Raw genomic sequence first — 26,781 nt, 5'->3', positions numbered from 1 at the left:
CACAGCTGAAGTTGTGATAGTATTGAGATACAACAATATCATGGTATAAACAAGAATATGTTCCTTTGGTAAAAATTCCTATAGTCTCTACCCTTAAAGCATCAAAAATCAAAAAACAGAATTGAAATCGGTCAATGCATTGTGATGTAGTGTCAATTTAAAGATGCTCGTAGATGGAAATTATGAAATCCTGCCACAAATGGCTGTAATGACGAAATCGGCACATTTCGAGATTTTGAAGGTTTATTTGAACGCTTGCTTGAAAAAGCAGCGTTAATTTAAATATCACATGTTAAATGCCTATCTTTCCTGACTTCGTTATAGAAAACAAAATTTAAAAATCTATCATTGAATAATTATAATAAATTAACCAAATATACTATTTTAGCAATTTCGGCCAATCTGCAGACAAATTAACTCTCAAAAAATGACTAAGTTCAGCTAATTAATATGCGAAATTGATGCCAATAGAAAACCGTACATGATATAAAGGTGCGGTTTTTTTGCACACATATGTATACAAAGTTCTTTCAATTGATAACAAAAAATACACAAAAAGTAATTAATTATACAAATTAGGTAATTACAGTTAATTATGTATTTATGATATTATTATGCAAATTAGGCATGAGTAATTTTGGTTTTTTTTCAATATTTAATGAACGTCTGTTCATTCATCATAAATTTTTTAAGAATGATCCTTTATGAGGTTGAATAAATGAACTGCGGTTAATTATTTAAAAACAATACAAAAAAATGAAAAGTTTGACATTTTGACGGTGTCTGGAATATAATTTTCATTTTTACTGTAAACATGGTATGTGTTACCATTACTCAAAGCCAAGCCCGAAAAGTAAAAAAAAAAAAATTCAGTTGCAATGAGACCTTAAATTAACATTTTGTCATCATGATTAACATGGGAGGACAATCGGTAAATGGAACAGCTATTTTACTGTACCGCGTGTACAAAAGTAGTATGGCCTTGGACACACACAATGGCTTAGAGCTATTGTGGTTTGGAAAATTACTCCCTAAAAATATCATTGATTAATGTTTTGCTTCAACAAGTTTTAGGGAAGTGCTTCATTCGTTGTCGACGGAAATAATTTACATGCTAAGAAAGATTAGTATTTCAGCTAAATGGTGGTAGGTCCCTTTACTTCAATAGGCCTATATTTACTGATTTATGAGCGATCTTCAAACCTCCATAACAACAGGCAGTAGTTCTTAAACAAAACAATTTTTAATTTTGGGGAACAGATGGTAGCCGCGGGAAGGCTTCACACACCATATATTAAAAATTCAAACAATTTGGATAAATGAAGCATATGAAGAAATTCATTTATCGACATGGATGTTTTCTAAAATTGGCCAAATTTGAAGCGCGCCCTGTTCAATTCACTGTTATGCTTGCATGCACAATGTAGCAGAATTATTGTGCAGCCACTGTGACATACCTACTAATATGTTTTTATTTTGGAAGTTCCCAATTATTTATTCTATTTAAAACCTATACTCCCTCTGTGGAAATGTTTTAGTTAAATCTTCCACAGGAGAAGTGTGGATTTCGGATGGAATAGCTTGATTGTTTTGTTTACACTTTCACTTAAAGACCTCTCCTCATTTTTAACAGTCTCTCTGTTTGCCACTTCATTCAAATTTGCTAGAGTCACACCGATCTGAACTGTTTTATTCCCCGGACCCATCACCCATCCCATTCCAGAAGCCCAGGCAAACTAAAGTTGTTCCGTGCCTGCATAATGTGAAAGTATTGTTGAAGCCGGCGTCACTTTAAACAGTTAAAAGGGGAAGGCAGGACGCCTCGATGATATGATCATACAGGAACAAACAGTCACACCTCGTTAAGCTTTGAGCTGGACCTTGTGGGCACCCAACCTGTCAATGGGTCCCCTTTTTTGAAGCAGCTTGAAGCCGCACCTGTTCTTAGGTTCTGCAGTGCACCCGATGACCCCCTTTTTTTAAACTTTCATACCAGATGACCCTAATTTTTCCCCAAAAAAACCCTAAAAATTTATGCCTTTTGGGGGGAAAATGCATATCTTCAAAACGAAAGGTAAAATGTTTCAAGTAATGTTCGGCATTTCCTTCCAGCTACCATGGGGGGAGATAATAGATTTTTGGTACGTATGCTCCCCCAGAAATTTGAGGTGGGTCTTTGGGAGCTGACGGCGTGCTGTTATATCCCAGCAAACACAAAACGTTTTCGACATCGTTCGCAAAAGGGTACAAAAGGTTGTCGGAAAACGTTTAAATGTCGGGTTATATAAAGGGTATATAAGAGTATAAAACGGTGTCATAACCTTAAATAAAAATTCCCTTTAAAAGGGAAAGCCAGCCTCAATGTAGAAGAGGTCTTGTAATTAGTTTTGGTCAATGTGAAAGGCATTTTTAGGATCACGCTTACATCTACATGACAGTCCACCAAACCATCAACGATGAGAACATGCACACTGAAACAGCAGAAAACATTAATTCCTAATCTCATGTCAACTCTTTTAATTCATTACATGTACTCCAAATTGTTCTGGTCTGTTTGTTTTGTTGTTGTTGTTGTTGTTGGTTTTTTTTGTCTTTTCAGCTTTTTACCCACGATATCTCAATTTCCAATTTTGTAATACCAGAACTTACGAACTCAATATCTTCGCTTAGGAATGTCCGATTTCACTGCTTTCGATATATACACTGCCGGTTTGAGTTAACTTACATGTACATTTTATTTTAAAATAACTTAATTAATTCGCAATGTATAGTTTAAGCCTACTATATTATAATAGATAGTGGCCAGCACATTTATAAAGGACTGGTTACTCACTACAATCTTCACTCTTAAACTGTGTTTTTCTGAATGTGCTGATCATGTTGATTGCTAGTCGGAAACTCCTGCGAAGCTATGGACATGGCATCTTACATACTCCATTCTATAACAGTCTGCCTAGTGCCTTGTGTGTTTTCTCTTCAATCATTTTGTTGAATGTAATTTTATGAATCAAATAGTTATGTGTCATTTTATTTATAATAAAGAAGTTATTAAATTAATAAAGTAAGACAATTTATTTATCTATAAGTGCATGTCAAATGGGGTACATTGTTCAATACTATAGGCCTACATGCATAAATTATGCCCATATTATAGCTAGGCCCTAAAAACTTTATTTTGCATCGGATTTTTCCCGTTGAAAAGACAAAACTGATGTTTATGATAGCAACCATTTCATCAATAACATTTTGAGTCATTTTTATCCATAAAACGACACAGGATATGATAGATAACTACTTTCACATCAATATGGTCCATATGATCACAGATTGTTGAGAATCTGTGATATGATCCGGTTATATGATGAAGATTTTGATTCTATTGATCTGTTATCAACATGATATCACGCTGTTCAGTGGTCAAGGAGTAAGGACCCCCGGTCAAGGACACTGATATGACATCATAGGTGATGTCAGATTTTCTTCTGCTGACCATATGATGCTATATATTAACTATTATTGTTACATTTAGGCCTATACCTAGAACTTTTAAAGTCATAATTAGTTCAAACATAACTTTGGTAATACTCACTCGTTTTCGTTCGTTGAAACGGCAAAACAAACTTACTTTTCCTTACAAATCGAATTAAAATATTTAAAAAAAAATTCAACCACAAAAAGTTTTAAACAAAAGTCATTCCAATACCAATAAAAAATAATCTCTTGAGCATACAAACACCATCCCAGAAATAGGTACCAGCCCGATGGGCTGGCGAAAACATTTTTTGATAATCTACTGCTCAGCAAACAAAAATGTTTTACAGAAAACGTTTATATGTCGGGTTATATAAAGGGTATCAAAACGTTTTAATAACATTCCAAAAACATTCTAGAAAACTTGATACAAAACATTCTAAACAGCAAGTTATTTTGGGGTTGAAAAAATATTTTGCGAAAAATGTTTGCCCAAAATATTTGCAATAACGTTTTATAAACGTTTTCATGACCTTTATATAACCCGACATTTAAATGTTAGTAAAATGTTTTGAAAAAAACATTTTAAGAACATTTCTGTGTTTGCTGTGTTCAAATATTTTAACATAATGTTATTTAAGTATTGACAAAATATTTGGCAAAAATGTTTGCAAAAATAGTTTACAGTAACATTTTTTGAAAACATTTAAAAATATTATTGTAGTTTGTTTTCATACAAAAGGTTTTAAAACGTTATCATGACCTTTATATAACCCGACATTTAATGCTATTAAAACGTTTTTACCTAAACCAAAAGCCAAAATATAACTTATTTAAAATGTTTTTAAAACATTTTTGTGTTTGCTGGGATGGTAATATGGGGTATTTTGGAGCTGCGAAAAGTAAAGGTGGTCTTTTGGAGCTGAACAGTCAAAAGCAAGGGACCGTTCACAAACACTTGTTAGGGCACCTAAAAGGTTTGTCCCTCCTAAGGGGGTCGGAAAAAAAATGACCACAAATTTTCTTGGGAAATTGAGTTTATAATGCTTTTCTATGGGTTGGGATACACGTAGCACCAAATTGAAATACCTATGAATATGACCTTCATGCCCATTTTACACTGTAACTCAGAATACAATTGAGGACATTTACGGCTCATTCGTGCTGTACGGTCACATTTTTTCGCGATGAAATTTTTTTTCATCAGCCTCCCCCTAACAAGTGTTTGTGAACGGTCCCCAAGTGCCTTTCTTGGCTTTCTGGTTGAAAATTGCCTGAAAAAACAGAAATGTGAAGAATGAGCAATTTAGGGGTCTTTTATCTTTTAGTTATGAAATTATCAAAATCAAGGGTCTTTCGGAACTCATATTAAGGTCTTTTATTCGAATGGTCATTTTGTATGGTCATTTGTGTTAAGTTGCCCCCGGTACAGTATGATTGAATATGTTGATGATGGTGTTTCTAAATGTAGTCACATTAAATAACATATTTTATTATATTTTCACTCAAATGAATTTCCTGAACGTCTTTGAAATGTCAGAAATGTATCTATGGAATTTTGAAAACGGACATATGTTCACCCGAAGGGTTCTACAGCATCAACACTACTTACAATTAAATAAATTTAATAAAAATGAATGATGTGAGGGAACAAAAAATGTATTTTCGTTATTTTATTGCAAAAATTCTGCTCCTTTGACATGTTTGACCAACCTACCAATATACAAATTACAATGTACTCAATTCTAGCCTATAGGCCTACTAAAAATATAAAAATAATTTTTTTAGAAATAATGGCCATATTTTAACCCCCAAAGTACCCTGAGCGTATCGCAGCACATCAGCCCCTTGCACGGTTACACCCTCCCAATACACACAATCACAGGTTTCCAATGACTTACTTAAAAGTCATTGGAGACCTCATTCGATACCCGGTGTCTGAAAGGTTTTCCGGAAAAAAAATTCAAAGGGAGTGAAGCTATAAATGAAAGTAGGTTATTTGTAACATAGATACTCAAGGTATACAAGCTTATACACGTATAACAGGCCTATAGTAAGTAGAAGAAAATAATATAATTATGGGAAAACCGCCAAAATCGAACTTCGATATATTACACATAGTTTGAAGCAAAATTCGAGAAATATTTTGAATCAGTAAATACTATTTTATTTCAGTAGGCATAAACTTATCATATGTCATACAGTGTCACATGCTTCTCGGTATTTTTGTTGATGCAGCCGTGGGACCAATGTGAACAGTGACGAGGGCCAATACAACTCACATTTTGACGACATCTAAAGATATGGTAAACCTAATTGTTGCAAAGCATCGATCAACCAACAATACCTGTACATAATAGTTTGATCAGCTCGTAATAGGCTGAATTATTAGGCTTTACAACTACGCCGAAAAGTAGACCACCCCCACGTTAGGAGTGCTATTAGTAGTTGGCTGTCTGGTCTATATTTACTAGCCGTCACCCGTCTTTCGCGGTCAGAGTCTTTCGCGGTTGGTAAATTTTGTATATTTTGTGTACATGTAAATGTTTTATTTAATGTGATTAATGGTATGAGAGGAGATTATCATTTAGAAATATAATATTTAGTTTCTTTTTCATATAAATCAATAGCTTGAAATTGCAATTAGATCATGATCGAAGCAAGTCTTCTTGCCACCATATCATATCCACCATGAGAAGTCTTGCTCCTGTGGGATGCTGGCCGCCCTGATACTTAAGATTTTTATGCATTTGTTTATACAGTACTCTTTTAGCCCATTTTGGACAAATTTGTTGTACCTTTTAGCCCATTTTAGTCCAAATTTGTCCCCCACCTTAAATGGATCTTCCTGCCCCCCCCTGCAAAAGTCCTGGCTACATCACTGAGCAGATGAACACAATTTTGGCCCCCTGTGGTATGCTGGCTGACCTGATATGTAAGATTTGTATGCATTTGTTGTACTTTTTATTTACCCCATTATGGATAAATTTGTTGTACTTTTTACTTTTTAGCCCATTTGTGACAATTTCCCCCCCTGAAATTTGCCTCCCCCCCCTCTCTCTCTCTGAAAATGTCCTGGCTATACACCACTGTGCAGATGAAACAATTTTATTCACATTTCCTTACACTCTGTTTCATATAAAGTTATGATCATACAATGCTGATAACATAGCATTACCACAAAGCAGAGTAGGCCTATTCATGGTAAATAAAATTCAGGGGTTTTGATAAGTCAAAAACTCACTAATATGACTCAGTCACTCAATGACCCCTGTTTTTGCTTTGATGTCACACGGTGACCCCATTTTGAAATATAGTTTGCAAACCTATCAAAATTGGTGCATGCATGCAGGGACTTCATCAGCGACACTTTTGCAAGTCCCTTCCCCATCAATGAGCTAGAATTCATAAAAGTAGTATGTTATGTTCCCTCCATGCATGCCATCGTGGTGGAGGCGATATATAGGTGCAGTCCATTATTTTGGAGGAGGTGGCACCGGCCGGTCTCCCCAGCCTCTTTTTACATTTTTGGGATCTTTGGGGAAATCGTCCACAGAAATCATCGTCGTTATCGTGTGGTAAACCTCTTTTGCCGTTGGCCGTTTGTGATAATCATACTGCAACATGGAGTTGATGAGGTTACGCAGATTTCCTCCAGCGCTAAAACTAGACCTGATTGCTACGTCACTTTTTGTCATCATCATGTATTCACCAAACGCCCAGATTTTACCAGTGGCATCTTTGATATAACTCGTCATGTATCCTTGTTTTGGGATTTTGGATTCTGTAACTATCGCTGTAAAAAGTACCGCCATCGAGAACACATCAGCCATTAGCGTGTATTTCCCTTCGAGTACTTCAGGCGCTAAATAATACCGCGTACCGCATGTGCAATCCATATAGTAAGTTTCCAAACTACCTTCAAAGTTGCACGTCGCGATCACTTTTGCCAGCCCAAAATCGGCAAGTTTTGCGGTAATATCCAGTGCTTCGCGATGACCACTATTATAAGCTACTAGATTTCGCGGTTCTCGGGTTGGGCGGTTCTCGTGATAGGCCTATCTCTAATTTCCCAACACCCGTTACCCATAATACTAATGTCCTAACCTTTCAAACTACTACGATATGCGTCGCTCAATGATTAATCAACTATGTTTTGTAGCTGTGACGCTTACTTCGGTACCCATAATCTGAAAACCCATCGTTCGCCTCTTTCAAACCCTGTCCTGCTACCACATTGGAGGACCCCAGAATACCACGAAATTCAACGCAAACGGGTTATACCATAACTGATGATTTTTATGTTAATCCTGTCTTGAAAATAGGCCTATTGGTCCGATGAGATGCACCTGTTAGTCACACTGTAATGCTTTTCCGATGCGCGCACTGTACTCCGCGCACACTCCCGTTGATACTCCGCGATATCGCACCGCGAGCACGCGATAGTGCACCGCGTGAACGCGAAACGCGCGGACGCGAACGCGATAGCGCGCGGACAGAGGACGGACGGACGGACACGCCGTTATTAGTATTAAGATTAGAACATTGTCAGCTTTAATGTCTCGATGTACTATCGCTTGTTCATGTAGGTACGCAACAGCTGACGCGATATCTTGTATGATTTTACGTTTTACAGTTCGGCTAATACGGGTTGTCCAGCCACTCAAGTAGTGCGTCAGGTCCCCTCCACCGCAGAATTCCATCTCCACCCAAAGTTTCCAGCCTGTATCAAACGCTTTCCGATAACTGACTACGTTAGGGTGAGATGCCACCTTAACGAGGGCTTCCACTTCGACTAGCCATTGTTTGATGGCCAGTTCGCGGTACTTCCGGCTAAGAGTGCTAATATCAATGGACTTTAGCGCACATGTTCTGTTGCTCCGCAGGTGAATCGCTCTAAAGACGCACCCAAATCCTCCTTCACCGAGTTTCTTTTGGATAGAGTAACCTGGTGGATTCTCATAAGCTACAGGCCGTGGTCCGGGTCCGGGTCCGGGCATCATGCCGGGCATGAAATGGGGACCTGGTGGTGGTGGTGGTGGTGGTGGTGCACCCATTGGCATGAAATGAGGACGTGGTGGCGGCGGTGGTGCACCCATTGGCATGAAATGAGGACCTGGTGGTGCTGCCATTGCAAGCGGAATCTAGAAATAAAATGAAATATGAACAGAATAATGAGCACATAAAAATGATATTATAGCGCTATTATATCCATTGCTCTGTATGATTTACTACTAACATGACTATAAAAATTTTTAGAATTGGCTGAAATTGGACCAATTTGGCATGATTTTCCTCGATTTGAGCTTAAATTCCTGTGTTATGGAGCTTTTCTTTTTTTTGGGGGGAGAAAACAAAACATATTAGTTACAAATTACGTAGGTATAATTACCTGTTCACAATGTAGACCTATAACTTCCTGTTACAACCATGATAACGATTCTGTTGTCTTTGAAGATCCGTATAATATTCATATATTTAGTTTTTTCTTCAAGCATGGAGTCGGAAATTTGTAGCGGTACAAGATTTCTGAAAGTATGACACGATAGAAAGGAAAAATTCAGAAATCCAAGATATTTTTTGCATGTAAAGCTGTACACCATGCACTTGAATGCGAGTATTATTTCTCACATCACGGCTGTGAACTCGATTTCAATGACCTTGCAATTAACACCGTACACTTGGCAAAATTTTATGGTTCAACGAGCACAGTGATACTGAAATATTGGAATAATTATTTCAAATAATTATTTGAAAGGCTATCTTAAGAACCGCTGGACAAATACTTCGCACATGCATTTGTAATAGTTGTTTCAATATTTTTTCGTGCAACTTTTTAATTTATGGTCAACAATGGTCAAAAGTGTCAAATTCGAAAGTTTTGGAATAAAACATCACAGTTGCACCATGAAGTCATTCGCATTCAGAGGGCTTGCTTATAACAATACTTTAATTGCTATGGTATCACGGGTCAGCAGATATACTGAAATTATTCAAATATAATTGACTTAAGCCCGATTCATACTATATAGCGCTTTCACCGGCTCACCCGGCGTCTTCAAGTTCAGGTGACCCTCACACTTTTGGAGGTGACGCGTATGTAGCTGTTAAGACCCCGTTTTTCAGCGTCGCTGTCACCCAAAGACCCCATATTTATTTACGAACACATGCTCTGTCATCCGGAGACCCCCTATTTTTCCATTTGATCTGTCACCAATCAAAGATCCTTACAAGTTCAAATTGAACAGCACCTTTCATTTATCAAAAAAGTTGAAGCCATTTAGAACTCGATATTCGAGGTTTCTGTGACGCTGTTTCGGCTCTCACCCAACTATAGGTTCCATTTTTTTAAAAAAAGTCATGTTCTCACGCAGTGACCCCATATTTTTTACATTTTGCTCTTACCGAATGCCAAAAATCATGCTCCTCACCCAATGACCCACATTTTTATCCCTGACAATTATCTGCGGCTCCCCTAGCTACCAGGGGCGTAGCCAGCTTTCTTGGTCAGGGGTGGCAAAAAATTGTATTTTACACTATTCTTGCCCCTGATCGGGATGAAAAGGGCTTATGACAATGTGCGCAAAAATGTTGTATTTTACACTCTTTTGGCCCTAGTCTACTCCGTAGTCCACTTGCCCATCGTGCATACTCTGGATATTGTATTTAAGCTTAAAACTCTGATTTAATTAAAGGAGGATTTCGTGATCCTAGCATCCTCTTTTTATGACATTTTTCAATACATATCCACGAAAAAAGCCTATTCCCAAAATTTCAGTTGTTCCGATTTTGCGTTTGTGAGTTATGCATGATTATGTGTATTACACTGCTCCATAGACAATGCGTTGTAATTTCGTTCTGGTGCACCAGAACGAAATTCAAATTTCACGATATCTTTGCAAAACGAATTAATCTGCAAGAAATATTTTGTACATAAACATTATGTAGCCAGAGGTTTCCAGTGATATAAAAATCTCAACTTTTTTTGGGAAAAGTGGGGGGATGAGGCTGTGGATCACGAAATGCCCCTTTAATGTGTGCACAATTGATAGATTTTCACAACTGATCTTTTCAGTCACCGTACTCCCTCTGTTTGTTAGCTTCCCAAGTGGACTACTGACTTTGGATTGCGGTTTACATGCTGAACACGGCTGTCTATGGATGAGACATAGGGCCTGCACTTTGGCTCGTTTTTTGCAGGTTTACATGGTCCAATAATCACAAGATGACTGACATGTGGTAACAAAGGCAACAGTCACTGCTATTTGATTACTTCGCCTGTGATTGGCCATCACTGTGATACGATGGTCAAAAAACCAATAGATGACTGACATGACATGACTGGCCATTCAATACATGCCTGTGATACACTATAGCCTTTTCAAAATGTAATACATGTTTGCTTGACTGCATTGACTATACCCGGGAACAATACACACAGTATATGCATTGGACCAGGGACTGTGTATGAAGGGACTCGAAACGGATTATAGATAGCTATTGTCAAGCTATTGTTATCAGGTTATCTTTTATGGCCTTCGATTACATGCGAGTTGCATCGAGGGCGTGATGTTTGTTTTCTTATTATTTACTCATGTTGCCCTATTCAAATATTTCTAAAGTTATGAGCGTGTTTATAGTGAGCCAGATTATCCGGTATTTAGAGTATAAGTACATCTTATACGGTATTGGTCGCCACTATAAACAGACCAATAGCGCTATTTGCCGCACATATTATACGGAGCTGATATCCTTCGATATCGATGGATATTGCAGTATATTCATTCCGTATACGGCCACTATAAACAGACAGGGATTAACGATACCGTTATTCAAGGAAGTGGAACAGGGTTGTATAACTCTCCCAGCTCAAATTTATCACTGTAATAACACATCACCTAATATGGTACAGTACTGTAGCAATAATGTTAAAAAAATAGGCCGGTATCGAAGTTGCGACGGCAAACTATTTGAAACTGTGAAAATAGTTGTGCCTCCCACATTGCATTGCGGTGACCTCGAACACGCTGAGTTCAACCACCTCGGATTCAAAATAGCGCTATTGGTTGCCACTATAAACAGCCGAGATAACGGATAAGTCACATTCCATCCTAATCCCATATGCGTATAAGGATACCGTATAAATACCGTACACCACTATAAACACACTCATAGAGTGCTTGCACGAATGGTCATTAGTTCAAATCATCCTCCAGACAAGCTCCATAAGATATGCTAATGCATGGAGTACAACGATTTACTTTGATCTATACCAGTTTACAGGTGATTGGTATTGTACTCCATGCATTTGCATATGTCTTCTGGAGCGTATCTGGAGGATGATTTGAACTTATGATCTTCCGTGCAAGCACCCTATTCAGTACGACAGCAACTTAGCTCACTTCCGGTAATTTTTACAGGCGTGACCTCTGCTGTTACGTAACGCAATGTTGAAAATCAGGTGGCAAATACGGTTTTTCAGAAAACATAAAAAAATGGAATATACGAGTCGTTTCCCCCTTCATTTCCATATTGAGCCCATAGATAAGATATGAAACATGAGTATAAGGCAAAGAATAACGTGTAAAAGTTGAATTATTGTGGAAAAAATGAATGCTTTTGGTGCGCGAAGTAGCCTAAAAAATGAGAGAAAATGCATGTCACGATAACAAACATGGTTATATCTACAGCTTTGAGGAAACGCCGGTCTAATGCTTTTCTGTTATGATAAACATTAATTAACCACAGCTTGTATTAAAATTTCAGCGAAAATGAGCGGTGGAATAACCTAGTCGTAGGTTGAAAAGTTGCGTTCTTTGAGTCCTCGTGTCGTAAGCGCACGTTGCAAGTGTCACGATGCTTCACGAAATGGATCCCAGCCGGCGCTGTCTATTATACATGTTATATTGATTAATATAGCAATTAAAACGTCTATTGTTATATATTTTATAAATGCAAAATACTCTATTGTGTAACAAAATATTGTAGTCGTCAAAGAAGGTAGTATCATCTCATTTAACTGAAGTACAAGCAGTTTTGAAAAGATTGTTGTTGAGTGAGATCCTTGAACATGTTGAACGAGAAATAAGATAGCAAAAGAATACCCTTTGCCCGAACAAGTTGCGATGGCTTGTGGACAGAGCGAAGGTGTGCAGTGCTGAAGGTTGTGAGTTCGATTCCCGTGTTATTTTATCGATTATGTGGATTTTTTCAGTTCGTTTTTCTTTTCTTTTTTCCTTCCCTTTTGTCTTTAATAATATAGGCCTAATGAATGTCAGCTTGAAGGCCCACTTTTTTCCATGATTTATTTCAGTTCAGTTCAGTTTTATTTTCATCTCAACACATGCCATACATATAAATAACATGATATAGAAAAAAAAACATTTTGTAATAAATTAGTAACAATGCAAAGCCAAATAATTTACAATTGAGATACCAATATTAATATTACAAAATAATATTTTAATAATGTGGTATGAGAGATGTGGATGCCACAGAAACGCATGTTTAAGCCTAATCCTACATTCGAGTTCATATCTTTTTTACAAAAAATGCATTTAAGTTCAGTAGCTTTCAATATGAAATAATCAAATAAAGCTTGTCAAACTTAAGTAATTTTTAAAAGAATATATATATAGGCCTATCAAATAAAGGAACGTCAACACAGATTTTCACGATTTTTTAATTGGACTAGACCCTCCCCTATCGGCAACATATTTTATGAGCTTTTATGCATACATATTAAATCATGAGATGCACGAATTTCAAACCTAATATTTTGGCATATTTGTAATTTTTACACAATGTCCAACTTACACCTCGGATTACACCTAATTGGAATCAGCCAAGTTCGTTGTCCAGATAGAGCAACTAACTTATTAAGACTAGTCCCCCATAGAACACCACAGTTAAGCGGTCAAGATATTAAGTGTTTTCTTTTCATTTTATCTCGCTACTTCTGCTTCAAATGTAACGTGAAAACCTTCCTGACAGTTATTTACTAATATTATAAATATTGTTATAATTTTGGAATAACAAAACTTCAAATTTGCCCGAAATCGTATATTATGGCTTTAATAAAAATATGAAAACTAGGATTTAAAAATATGAGTTAAAATCAAATCGAAAATCAAAGAGAGGTGCTTGCGGGGTTCGAACCAAGATCGAACTTCCAAATACATGTATTTACCACTAAGCCATACCAGAGATATGATTAATTCGGTGACAATAATAGCAATGTTATTCCCACTCAGTTGCTCACTCGTGTATTCTATTTCTGGAATGAATTAACACTGTCCAAATAATGTAACACAAACCTTTATGCTGACTTTTAAAATTGTTTGAACGTTGGGAGTATTATTTTCAAGATAAATAACCAACAATGGACAATTGACAATGAAAGTTTCTTTGCAGGAAAAACATCGCCCGTACAATATATGGCGTGACAGTAGTCACGCACAAAGATAAACATTTCAACATGTTCAATATGCGACTAGAAATATAGGCCTACCCCAACCTAAAGTGATGAAATTTTCAGGCAAGCTAACTTTAGTTATTCTATAACATGACACCCATTTTTGATTCCGGCGCTTTTTCTTGCTGGATGATATGAACATTTTTGTGTTCGTGACATGCAATTTTTCTCATTTTCCGAGCTACTTTGGACATGTTCAAGCTTCTTTTTTCCCATTTAATTCAACTTTTACACGTTATTTGTTGCTTTACACAAATGGTTGATATCTTATCTGTGGTCAGGGTACATAAATGGAGCAATATACGACCCGTGTATTCCATTTCTGGAGCTATTTTGATAAAAAGCGTTTGCCGGCTAAAATTTCAACATTGTGTTACGTAACCCGTGTTCACCAACCCGTATAAATTTTCTGTCGAACAAAAGAGGTCACAAAGTTGCTGTCGTACTGTAGAAAGGTCTGACGCATAACAAACTATACATTTTTGGAATCCTCATGACCATACGAGTATTTTGTATTTTGATATATTACTTGGCATAGTTGGAGCACTCTGAAAATTTGACCCCATGTGACCTTGATTGACCCCTCCCCGGATGCCCGGAAGTTTCAGGAGGTCAAGTAGAACCATGTGCTTCTTTTGTCCAATTTGCCATCAAGATTTCAAACGGAAACAGTTCAGACCCAGAGCACGATCATGTCAGAAATTTATATTTTGTTCTGGGCATTGACGTAGCGTCATAGGGGCATGGGGGGGCACTGCCCGCACCCCCAATCGATTGCAAAATTTTAAAAATCCCATAGGAAAATTGCCAAAAAATGGCTTGTGTCCCCCAATCAGACCCGGTGCGCTCCCCCCTCCCAATCATGGTCGGTGCCCCCAATCAGATGACCCACGCTACGCCACTGGTTCTGGGACTGATTATTCGGACTACGATCAACGTATTATTCATGCTTGCTCAACTGAGGATAATTTGTAAACCAACAACCCGCATGGGACAATGGGTGGAAGCCGTTTCCAGTCCCTTCAACACAGTCCCTGGCATACGTATAGGCCCATAGTAAATTTGTCTGCTTTATCTGTTTTGTGCTGTTTAAGCAAATAGTTAAACATAATTTCCATAAAATGTAAGCTTTTACTGTCAGATATGTCCCCCTTTAATGTTTGAGCCGAACAAGTGAGGTAAAGCAAAGAAAATTGGAATTTACTACTAGCGCCAATGAATGTTATACGATTGTAAAACGGTACGATCCCCTGGGTGTGTGTGTGTGGGGGGGGGGGTGCGTATGTGTGTCCTGCACGCGTATTTTTTCTGCAACTATAACGGGACACAATACGATACCGGTATGTTATAAGAATCAAATTTACAAGAAAGATGGCTCTTGTCAAATCCTACAATTCTGTCAGAGAAAATATGCATATTTGCATTAAATTTTTAATTAATTGACTTAATTGATTAATTAATAAATATTTTATTTAATGATTTACCATAATTCCAAACATGTCAAACAATATGTCAAATTAAAGCTAATGAAATGCTTTATATATTGGTCAGAGCACATTTTGCAGAATGCATTTAGTATTTTAGTTACATGATTCCAAACATTCTATTCCAATTTTTTGCTATACACGCATAGAAGCTGTACTTTTAAAATCCGCACCTAATCAATAATTTCACTCCATTGTCAAAGTACTGTGCTCTCTGTAGCATTATGGAGTGACCAGGTCCTAGAGTGTGATGGTTTTGTAGCAGATGACAGTGCTCATTCAAGCCTGTCAAGGTCAGTTAGTAGCCACTTGCTGAATGGATGGCCATTATCAGCTATCAAAGAGATGCCTTTTGCAGCTGCCAATCACAGTAGAGGTTTGATAACATTTTGTTAAAACCCAAATGTGATATAAGGACAAAGCTGTGCATGTTGGTACTTAATTGTTTGGATTCTTATGTTGAAATTCCCTTGTATTAGTATTTTTAAATTATATAGCTTTTAAATTTTGGGCATTTTTGCTCTGTTGCACTGTACCATTATGGAATTAGAGCAAATCAATTACCGACACAAGCAGGTATACAGTGTATTATTTTATTTTTATTTCGTATCTCAGGAGCATCTAGCTCACTTGGAAAGGCATCAGAATTTGGTACACGAGCGCTTCGAACTTTAAATCGGAAGGTGGTGAGTTCGAGCCTCATCACGGTCACATTAATTTTATAAACCAAATATTATTCGAACTTTTCATATTTGTTTTTCTTTTTTATTGTTTCTTTTCTTTGACTTTTTTTTCTTGTTTTATTTAATTTTTTCTTTATTTTCTTTTATTCATATTGCCAGGGTAAGGAGAGGAGGGTACTAATGGCCCATTCAGTGGTTTTTTCATCCGGACGATCGTAAAAATCATCAAAATTCAGATTTTGTACTAGATCAGCGGAACTCAGTCTTCAATGATATAGTCAGTAATAATCTTTTGGTCATTATATGACTATCATCATTTGACGACTGAGTTCTTATGATACATCATCCGAAGAGCAGTTTCAGACAATTGCTTGGGATTGTTGGGGCAGAGGTTATCTTTTGAATTCTTTCATGACCACTGAAGCAGAGTCAAACCTGTCAAGGACACTCGGCGTGTATTGAACTGACCATGTCACTCGCAACAAAAAGAATTTCAAAGGTCATAAAACATCAATTTGGTATCTTCTGCTAGTGGTTCAGCCGAAAGCCGAGTAGGCCTATTTAAGACAAAAATAATGCATTTACGTGAATCTGTAATTTATATACTGACAGTATATATAAATTAGCTACATGTATTTGAATGGGGCATCAACTTCGTCGATACTGCCGTTTTCTTGGGTTTTTTGCCAATTTTTTTCATTAAAAAAATTTATGAAAGTAACAATTTGATTTTTTCCCACTTTCGCTGGGATCACTGAAAGGGGCTTTGCAACGCGATATATTCAAAACTTGTATTCACCTACTGTTATAGCATTAATCCGATTATTACACAACTTCGCCAGCGTATTCAAGACATCCAATGCAAATAATCACCTAGATTATGACGTATCATACTGTAAATATGGCGGAGTACTCAAATTCATTCAACAAAACCATGATTACAAGCTATTGCAATCTACCGCGACAGCTCGTCTCACACACATAACAAATGCACTATACGATCAAATAGGTTGACGACAACGTTTGATTGAATGCACTGCATTGCGCCATGATTACGGTGAAGGACACCGGTTCAAATCCTTTGTATGGAGCCAATCAATAATTTCACGCACATCCTCTATTATTGCCCAATTATTGCCCGGGATGATTGCACACTGTAAAAGAGCTATTGTTATAATGTTTGATGAAATCGTGTTTAACTATTTGCTTAAGAACGGCACAATGCAGACAAAGCAGACAGATTTACTACATGTGGTACATGTATATACATATAGGGAATGTGTGCGAGTATATACCTAATTATAATAGGGGCGTATCCAAAAATGAATTCACGCCCCTTTCAAATGTCGAGCCAAAGTGCAGGCCCTATGTTATCGGATTTCTGGCCTACTAAAATTGGCCATGATGTAATGCATCTTCAAATGGATCTGGCTTGTGATTGGTCGCCCAGATCTCGTTATGGTTTAAATCCTCCGGGCACCGCCAACACAAAGGGCAGTATAGTTGTGTACCATGTAGTTAAAATAACTACATCATGTACATGGTACACAACTATACCGCCCTTTGTGTTGGCGGGAACATTAAACTCTCGTGCATGCACATGAGCGCGTCTTGTAATTGCTTGCGGTTTAATTGGATTGATAAACAAGTATGATTGACAGTGCGTGTGTTAGGGACTTTTTTTTCGCGATTAATAAACTGGTAGATTCTAAAATCAGAATTGTTCAGTATTGAAGTGCCAATATAATTATGACATTATGATATGTTGCATTCAATAATATAAGCCTACGTACACTTTACTTTTACTGTCACTAATATAATCATATAAACTTTTTCATAACAATTTTATACTAGTATTTTGATGTAATAAATATCAGTAGGGCCTATAATTTCGAGTTCAACTGAATGCTTTCATCATGATTAATAACATGCTTTTATTGATCAAAAATCGACTATGGCATAGTTTGGCCCATGATCAGGGTGGATTTTGGTGGAAAAGGGGCCCCTTGCCCTCTTTCTTTTCCTTTGCCCTCCTGATTTTCTCTTTTATTAAGTTGTCAGAGGGGCACTTTTTCCTTTCATTTTTGTCAGGGGTCACTCTGCCCCTTGCTTCACTGGCCACGCCCCTCTAGATGACGTCAGACAAGATGCTGTTTGTTTATCCACTAACGAATGTCTGTTGACAACAAACATGACGGGAAATAAAACTGACATAGATTGAATAAGGAATATGGGTGGAATTGTAAGTATGAACCGGGCTTTATACAAACAATTTCCCGTGTTGATTTTGATTAAATCAGACCGTTTCTTTCTACCTTTCTGCCTAGTCTATGGTTTATTCGATCAAATTGAAACATATAATAGGCCTATGCCTATGGCGCGAATATCAAATGTAGGCCTAATGTAATTTTTTCAGAAATGATATTGTTCATATAGGCCTACTAGAAACATAATAGCATACCCCGGGTCATAGGTATATTGTGTAGGCCTATGCGTTATTTCATTTGGCATTATAGGGTGGATGATTTACTTAAAGTTTAACTTATTAAAGGTGGTACTAAATTAATGGTTAGCCTAATTATCTTTGAATGAAAGAATTTTAATTCTTTATTAAAAATGCTTGTCAATTTCATTCAAACCAGCGACCTTTAGCCTATCTGAAGAAATCTTATACATCAGGGATCTGGACAACTTAAAAGTATAGGCCTATTCATGGATAAAATATTTGCATGCAATAATAGTAGGCCCAACATCAAGATCTATTTTTGATAGGGAATACTGACCTATGATTCAATGCTGTTTCTTTTACTTTTGCATAATTGACCTAAAGTTAGACCTACTATATCCTAACTTTTACAGTTATTTAAAGCCACAAATGTGAACACCGGCATAACGTGTCAAAACCAAGGAAATGTTCAGTACCACCTTAGGGACGCACCATTAGATTCTCATGGGGGGAATAGGAAGTTGGGGTCGTGGAAAGAAATTTTTTCTGCGAAGTTTTTTTTTTCGCCGCCGAAGGCGTCAAGTTTTTTTTTTTTTTTTTAATTTCATGCATTTATACACAGTTAGGTGGGGAAAGTTTTTTTTAGTGTTGGTGGGGAAAGTTTTTTTTACTCATGTAGTGGGTGAAGTTTTTTTTTTTCAAAAACTTCCTACCCCACCCTGAGAATCTAATGCTGCGTCCCTTAAGCAGCTTTACACGTCTTATATTTTGCTCAAGTTGTCAATTACAAATCTTGTATTTCCTTTTCAGGATAAACTGACATCCGTAATATGGAACACATGAAACCTATGAAAACAAAACTATCGCTTTAAAATATTAACTTGTGGAAAAGTAAGGTTCAGATATACCCGGCAAATATGGAAGTACCCGGTATATAGGGTAGTACTAGTAGGAAAATACGTCCATGTCCAATAATATTGTTTTAACAAGGCAGTCTGATGTCAGTCAGCCGTTAAAGATGGGACAATAACCGTGGAACAGGATGCCTCCCCGAGGAAGCTTGCCGACCGAAACCCCTCAGCATTCTATACATTTATGAAAGTTTGATTAGATATAATAGCCCTATCCCTATACTTGTAAAAGACCATTTTGATTCGTATAGGCCTATGGCTTTATTTTTTCGATGAATTAGATGCAACTTTGGGTAAATACTTGGTGAAAGATATTCATGATACAGACTTATTAATTAGGACGCACCATTTGGTTTCCAGGGGACGCACGGGAGTTTTTTTTGGGGAAAAAGAAACAAAATCGTCACACTGATCAGTTTAAAAAAACTCCTCCACCCAACTCTGCAGAAAGATCTTAAATTCAAAAAAAAATCGCCACCCTTGGCGGCGAAAAAAAACCCTCCAATAACAATAATAATAATAATATCTAAAAAAAATGCGCTCGACCCAAACTCCCATGGCCCCTGAAAATTAAATGGTGCGTTCCGAAAGTGGGCAAGGCATTATTTTAGCTGAGTGGATAACTTTTGACCAATGAGGTTGATTACTAGATGCAGAATAATGTAAAATTCATTTCAGTTTCAGTCGCTTTGCAAATGTTACCAATAATATTCATCTTTAATATTATTCGTCTCAGTTCTTCAGCCTCAAGTTGCCCGTCGACCGCTAGTATTATAGCAACGGGTTTATGAAATCGTTTTATAAGCCCAACTTTGGCCATAAAGCTAATAATCATTTAAATTTCGTCCGTTTCCTTAATGTTTGGGTCGTGTGTTAACAAAGCTTAACAACGATCTAGTGACAAATCAAACTTTCTGACATTTCGGTAAACGACCAAGAACACTGTGAAATCACTTGTCGCTATTTTCTTGGTCTTAAAGGCGGGTGACCCGGTTGACAGCCGCATTCCCTCATGCATCAAACAGCATTATACTCTAACATTTCCAGTCAAATTGGACCAGAAATCATGTAAAATCTGACCTGAATTTTATTGTGTCAAATTTGTCACGGATTTAGTAATATTTGACGGATTGAGTCAAATTTAACTAGAAATGCAGTGAGATCTTATAAATCTAGGCACATTAGGCGAGACCTAAAGAGCCTGAAGCTATTCAACTGAAAATTTGGATCAGATTGTTACAGATATATGTATATAATGTAGGCTTATTATAAGATAGCACACACCATGTAAAATATCGGATTACCCACCTTTAAAGGGCTCTTTAAAGCTTTTATATTTGATAACAATCAACTCGATATCATTCTTTCTGACACTGGAAAAGAAAGTTAGGCCCAGGGTTAGCGGTGACCTGCTGAGTCCAGGGGTCCAAATTGGCAAATAAAGGGGTCCAGGCATCTAATTCTACACAGACGTACAAAATTAAGGGGTCCAAATCACGGGGATTTGCCAAATCAAGGAGTCCTGGACCCCAAGACCCCTTAAAACGCTATCCCTGGTTAGGCCTATATATCGGTTCATATGATTTTAAACATGATTTCAATCAAAATAAGATTGAGAATTGAGATTGGATTAGGCATATCCTTAGGCTGACAGTAGCCTATTCTGTTCGTTGAGAATAACTTGAGCAAGGCCAAAAGATAAAATGTTTGCTTTTGGGGTTTTTTTTTTTTAGAGGGGGGGTGGATCCACGTTTTTCGTAATTTACCACAGTCGCTCCAATTATGCCGGTGTTAACTAAGCAGAAAACTGAAAGCGAGGCCAAAGATGTAAATTACATACTCCCAATTATACAAAGTTGATTTGCCAAGTAACTATCTAGATGAGACTTGGTACATATGTAGTGCAAGTACATTATACTAAGCAGATGATTCAGATTCGGATATGCCATCTTTATGTCAAAAAATATTATTTTCATGCATTGAATCACGTAGCGAAAATCATTTCACACTATTTGCCATTTTGTGGTTATTTAATTCCGTGTGAATTGAATTGTTTGGAAGATATAATTTGAGTTATTTGATAGTTTTGCGTGACCTGGCGAATCATTTACTTTCAGAAGACCTGAAGACAAAATGCATGGTAGGAGGGAAGAGACCCATAAATACCATGAAAAAAAAACCCAACAAACAAACAAACAATGTAGCTTCTTCTTTTTCACTTTTGAACGAATCGTTTTGTGACACCCACCCTCAGAAATAAATGTTTTTGATTTTTTGTTTTCGTAAAGTGCGCAACACACGATGGCATGACATGTCTTCCGATCACGAGTTTATTTAATAGACCCCCTGAATAGAACCCGCCGGGCTTTGCCATCGGAACTTTAGGCCCTGTATCCATAGGCTGTTCCCTTGTGGCGTGTGCCCTTGTTCCGTGTTCACTTGTTCCCATGTGACCTGCCACACAGACAACGAACCTTTGTTTTGCTAAGGTTCGTTGTCTGTGTGGCAGGTCACATGGGAACAAGTGAACACGGAACAAGGGCACACGCCACAAGGGAACAGCCTATGGATACAGGGCCTTAGGCCTACTGTGCCGGGCTACTGTGTCCAAAAGTTGGAGACAAAATTGACAATGTATGATCATGCATGATAAGTTGCATTGGACACACTGACACGCAAATACGTTTGTTCTAAATAGGTACTTTATGAAGTACAAACGTACTAATTAGGAATTCGAAATTTATTAAAACATCGTGCCTAAACCTTGGGGTATTCCTTCTTTAACAAATTCAAATTACTGTAAATGCGTAACAAGTTCTCCCTAGGGAAACAGGAAAACACTCACGTAGGCCTATATTATGTGCCTGTCCACATGGGCCATAGCCCCCTTTTCCGAAGTCGTATACCCGATGACCCCGTTTTGACTAAGTTGATACCCCCCCAGATTCGGCTACCCAATAAACCCCATTTCCTCAAACTTTGTCATCAAAATTCCATTAAAAAAAACTCTGGTAATTATGAAGTCGTGGTAGATCCCATACACAGCATGCAGAGTCACTGTTATTGTTTTATCATGTTTTATCATGTTTAGGGGGCTGGCATTTTCTTCGAAAGGGGAGGGGAGTCCCAAATTTACAAAAAGTCGGCGTCAATAAGATTGCGACCCCCTATTTCGGCAACAACAAATTTATGACAAAACCCACCCCACACCACCACCACCACCACCGATAGGCCCTACACCTTACCCCCTAAACAGGCTAAAATTGTATTGAAATCAGTCTTTTTGAATAAAATAAACACACTATTTGTGGTCATCTTTCCAAAAATTTATGACACCCCAGTACATTGGGACCCACCCCCTTCTGAAGAAAATGCCAGCTCCCTTATAAAATGAAATTGTGTTAATCACGGACCACGTAGGACCTTTAAAGACCTTTTGAATCTCACCAGAAATTCCCAGGTCTTCACTTAAAGGGCGATTTATAAATGTCACATATTCTAACACTAATAAACATTTTGTTGTTATAACCAGAGCATTATTAGTGTGGACATACAAGGAGATTTAATGTTTCCATCATGATCGTGCTTATTTAGTAATAACTATTATATTTCAGAAATCATTATATGAACCCCAGTTATGAACAGGCTGTGCCAGCTTCCTGTAAAATATAATGCGCTATTCCATTTAAAATCCACACTACCCCTGTGGATGATAAAGTCTTCCACAGAAGGGGTATGTTTTTCCAAATGGGATTTGTTATTTAGCAAACCCCGGTAAATGGCCGGCTTTACCTATACACTGGAGTGATCGAGTATTCCAAATGGATGTCACCCAATTCCGTATTCCATTTGAAACACAATAGGCATAATTTCCTCAGTGAAAGACTTTAGCCATCAGCAAGTCTTCCACAGGGAGTGAGTATTTCAAATGTAAGTTATACCCAATTTTGTATTCTATTTGAAACACATATCGGGAGGCTATAGCTTGGCTTATTCCCTCTGAGAAAGACTTAAGTCTTCCATAGGGAGTGTGCATTTCAAATAGAATAGCCCAAAGCGTCTTGACAAGCAAATTGGATTTTCGGAAAATTCAATTTCCATTTTGTACTTTTGCGAGTTTAGTCCCTGGTTAGTTCTATTGGCGTGGCGGTAGTCAAGGCACATGCACGAAATATCAACTGATTATTTGGTTAACCATGGTGAGGGTATCTTATTGCGAGTTTCTGAACGCAAGGACGTCTTTGTTAACCATCCTGATTTTCTGCATTGCTGTTTCTATACTCTTTGATACAGTAGACGCGACAAGAGCTTCCAAGAAGAAACATAAAAGGAAAACTGTCAAGGGACTTAACGCTACAGAAACAGGGCAATCCTCGACGCCACCTAATTTGGAAAATATTGATCGAGCAGCAACAATATCATCAATTCTCAAGTCATCGAATAAAAAACAGAGAAGCAAAGGAAATAAAAAGCAAAAAATAAGAGACTCGCGTCGACCTGTTGCATCTGATGCTATTGTAGCAGTACCGAACATTGAAGATGATGTTATTCGTCCAAATACTTTAAATGATGACCCGTCGAGAGACTCTCTGGTGTCGAGAAACCGCGCGAGAGACACATTGAATCCATTGGTAGCCAGAAGAACTAAATCTCAGAAAAAGAAGAAACCTAAAACAAGTAAGAAGGCTAAAAATAGAGGGTCGTCACGTGTAGATGTTTCTAGTAATGTTGCGCCGTCACCATCTGATTCGGGAGATGATAGTGATGGGATACTTTTAGAACCACCGGGCGCAGCAGGAATTGAACCTGAAGGAACCAAGACTAAAAAACAGAAAAATAAACGCGTTAAAAAAGTGAAAGCTACAATTTCAGCAGTTGGAGTTGGTTTATCTAATTTGGGTAATGAAGAACCAACTTTGTCACCAGAACCAGAGTCAATCAGCACTAAGGCTTCAAAGAAGCAGAAACGCAAAAGCGGTAAGAAAGTAAAAGTCAATCCGCCAAATGATGTTTCTAATGTGGACAATAATGAACCAATTTCGCCACTAGAAACACGGAATGCAACAGGAACTTTAACCACCAAAACTAAGAAACAGAAAAAGAAAGCCAATAAAAACTTAGAGACCCGCCGATTGGTGATGTATTTGATGTGGACAACGGAGACATAGCTTCGCCATTAGATTCACAGGATCGAATAGAAACTACGGCCTCCAAACCAAAAAAACAGAAGGGCAGTAAAAGGCAAAAGTGAAAGATCTGCCTGCTGATGTATCTGATTTGGGCACTGAAGATATACCATTGCCTTTACATGAGACACATGAGACAGCGAGAACTAAGACCAAAAAATCAAAGAAACCCAAAAAGAAAGGCAATAAAAAGGTTAAAAACAAACATCCACCGGTAGGCCACGATGGGGAAACTTCAGAACCACGAGGTTCAACAAGAACTGGAGTCGCCAAGAAACAGAAACCTAGTACACAAACGAAAGGCACAGATTCGACGGTTGTTGCACCTGATTTGGACAGAGATGAGGATGGGGCAACCTTGCCATCAGAATCGCAGGATGCCGCAGAAACTGAAACCATCAGAACTAAGAAGCAAAAAAAGAAAGGTAATAAAAAGGTGAATGCCAAAGATACGATGGTTGGCGAGTCTGGCGTGGATAATGACGATGTAACGTTGGCAACAGTGGATGTTGCAGGTTCTAAGGCGACCAAAGTTAAAAAGCAGAAAAAGAAAAGCGATAAAAATGTCAAAGGTCAAAAGGACGCAAGTAATGGTGGCTCTGATAACGTTGTGACATTGCCTACTGATTCGGAAAACGAGGGAGAAAATTTACCGGAAAAACCCATCACATCAAAGAAAAAGTCGAAAAAAGTTAAAGATGCTCGGAACAAAGTTAGAAATGCAACATCAACTTTTAATGCTGCTAAACAAAGAGAAAAAGGCACAATATCATCAAAGAAGAAGAAGAAAGGTAAACTGGTTGAAATCAAAGAATCACCTGTTGTTTTCACATATAATGGAATTGATACATCTAATGATGGCACCAATAACGAGGTCACATCACCAAATGACATTAACAATAACGAGGTCACATCACCAAATGACATTAACAATAACGAGGTCACATCACCAAATGACGTCGACAGTTTGGAGGATACATCACCGAATCCGTTATCCTCAGCTAAAAATCCCACACCGAAAAAGCCGGCATTTAAAAAGCCCGCCAAACCACACATAATATTTGTAATAGCAGACGATTTGGGTTACAATGATATTGGATACCATACTAGAGGGACAGGTTCTGTAGTTGATACTCCAATTATTAATGACCTGGCGCTTTCTGGAGTCCGTTTAGAGAATTACTATGTGCAGCCTGTGTGTACACCAACGAGGGCATCTTTGATGACAGGACGGTACCCGGTAAGTTCAAAATAAAGCGAGGCTTGATACAAGGTGCCTCTGAAAGAACAGTCAGTAAATTTAATGTTGGAGTATTTAAGTATTTTTTTTCTTGCGGGTTGATTCATTTACATTTGGTTGTAGTTTCCGACATTTTTAGTGACAATTTTGTTATAAAAATAGCAAAATCATGGGCTTTATTTTCGCGTGTTTGAAATCCTGCCTGCGGGGCTCGTGCGTTGCGTTAGACGCATTAACATCTCAGTACGCGGCCATTATTTTGTACAATTTCACTCCCAACAAGTGATACGTATTTATTAACCTATTATTCAATAAAACACTACAATGCGCGAATAATGTGGACAATAACCTATATCTCGATGAAGTAGATTGTAATTCAGATTGCTGCGTGAATATGTGGGCAATAACCTGCATCTCGATAGAGCAGATTGGGATTCAGATTGTTGCGCGAATATGTGGGCAATAACCTGCATCTCGATAGAGCAGATTTGGATTCAGATTGCTGAGCAAATGTGCCCTGTTTTGAGGGAACGGGTCATATTAAATAGAGAAATGCGAGACTTAAAAAATAAGGTGTTTCAGTTCCGAAACAAGTTTAACTTAAGAACTTCGGAAGTTTAAATTCCTGTAGTTGTAAAGTTTTAAGGGTATGTTTTTATTGTCTGGTGTATTGCTAATAGACCTCGCAAGAAATAGATAGCCATGGGAGGGAACATTTAAGTGAATTATTGTAATGTGAAGGAAACCAACGTCGCCAAAAATGCCCCAGTGGCAGTTGAAATTGGATTAAGAAACTTCCTTTTCTCCTGACACAGAGGGTGACAATAACATTGTTATTAAACTTGATTGTGTTAGTGACCTTCTTTTCCCTGATCTTTGTCTTCAA

The 26,781-nt window shown here is 37.7% G+C and overlaps 2 protein-coding genes across 2 annotated transcripts in view; one reads left to right on the top strand and one right to left on the bottom strand.

Annotated features, from left to right (window-relative positions):
• Window positions 1–6,715: 6,715 nt before the first annotated feature.
• LOC140168774 (serine/threonine-protein kinase PDIK1L-like) lies at window positions 6,716–9,116 on the bottom strand. The gene is made up of 3 exons (XM_072192184.1): window positions 8,864–9,116; window positions 7,988–8,615; window positions 6,716–7,486 (listed from the first exon to the last, which is right to left on the bottom strand). The coding sequence occupies exons 2-3, from the start codon at window positions 8,601–8,603 to the stop codon at window positions 6,948–6,950; spliced, it is 1,155 nt and encodes a 384-aa protein (XP_072048285.1). The 5' UTR covers window positions 8,604–8,615; window positions 8,864–9,116; the 3' UTR covers window positions 6,716–6,947.
• Window positions 9,117–25,109: 15,993 nt separating this feature from the next.
• LOC140167906 (arylsulfatase B-like) overlaps window positions 25,110–26,781 on the top strand; it is a 44,451-nt gene continuing 42,779 nt past the window's right edge. Inside the window, exon 1 of the mRNA XM_072191196.1 lies at window positions 25,110–25,895. Within this exon, the coding sequence (XP_072047297.1) occupies window positions 25,110–25,895 (786 nt within the window). The remainder of the gene's footprint in view (window positions 25,896–26,781) is intronic.

Source organism: Amphiura filiformis, chromosome 13 (genome assembly GCF_039555335.1).
Source record: "Amphiura filiformis chromosome 13, Afil_fr2py, whole genome shotgun sequence".
Lineage (NCBI taxonomy): Eukaryota > Metazoa > Echinodermata > Ophiuroidea > Amphilepidida > Amphiuridae > Amphiura > Amphiura filiformis.
This window is presented reverse-complemented; position numbering and strand designations above follow the sequence as displayed.

Bases quoted from the DNA above. Each gene is read 5' to 3' on its own strand.
- LOC140168774 (XM_072192184.1), bottom strand. From the start codon at position 8,603: ATGGCAGCACCACCAGGTCCTCATTTCATGCCAATGGGTGCACCACCG. The intron at 7,487-7,987 runs GTCCGTCCGTCC...CGCGAAATCTAG, and splicing joins CTTAATACTAATAACGGCGT to TAGCTTATAATAGTGGTCAT.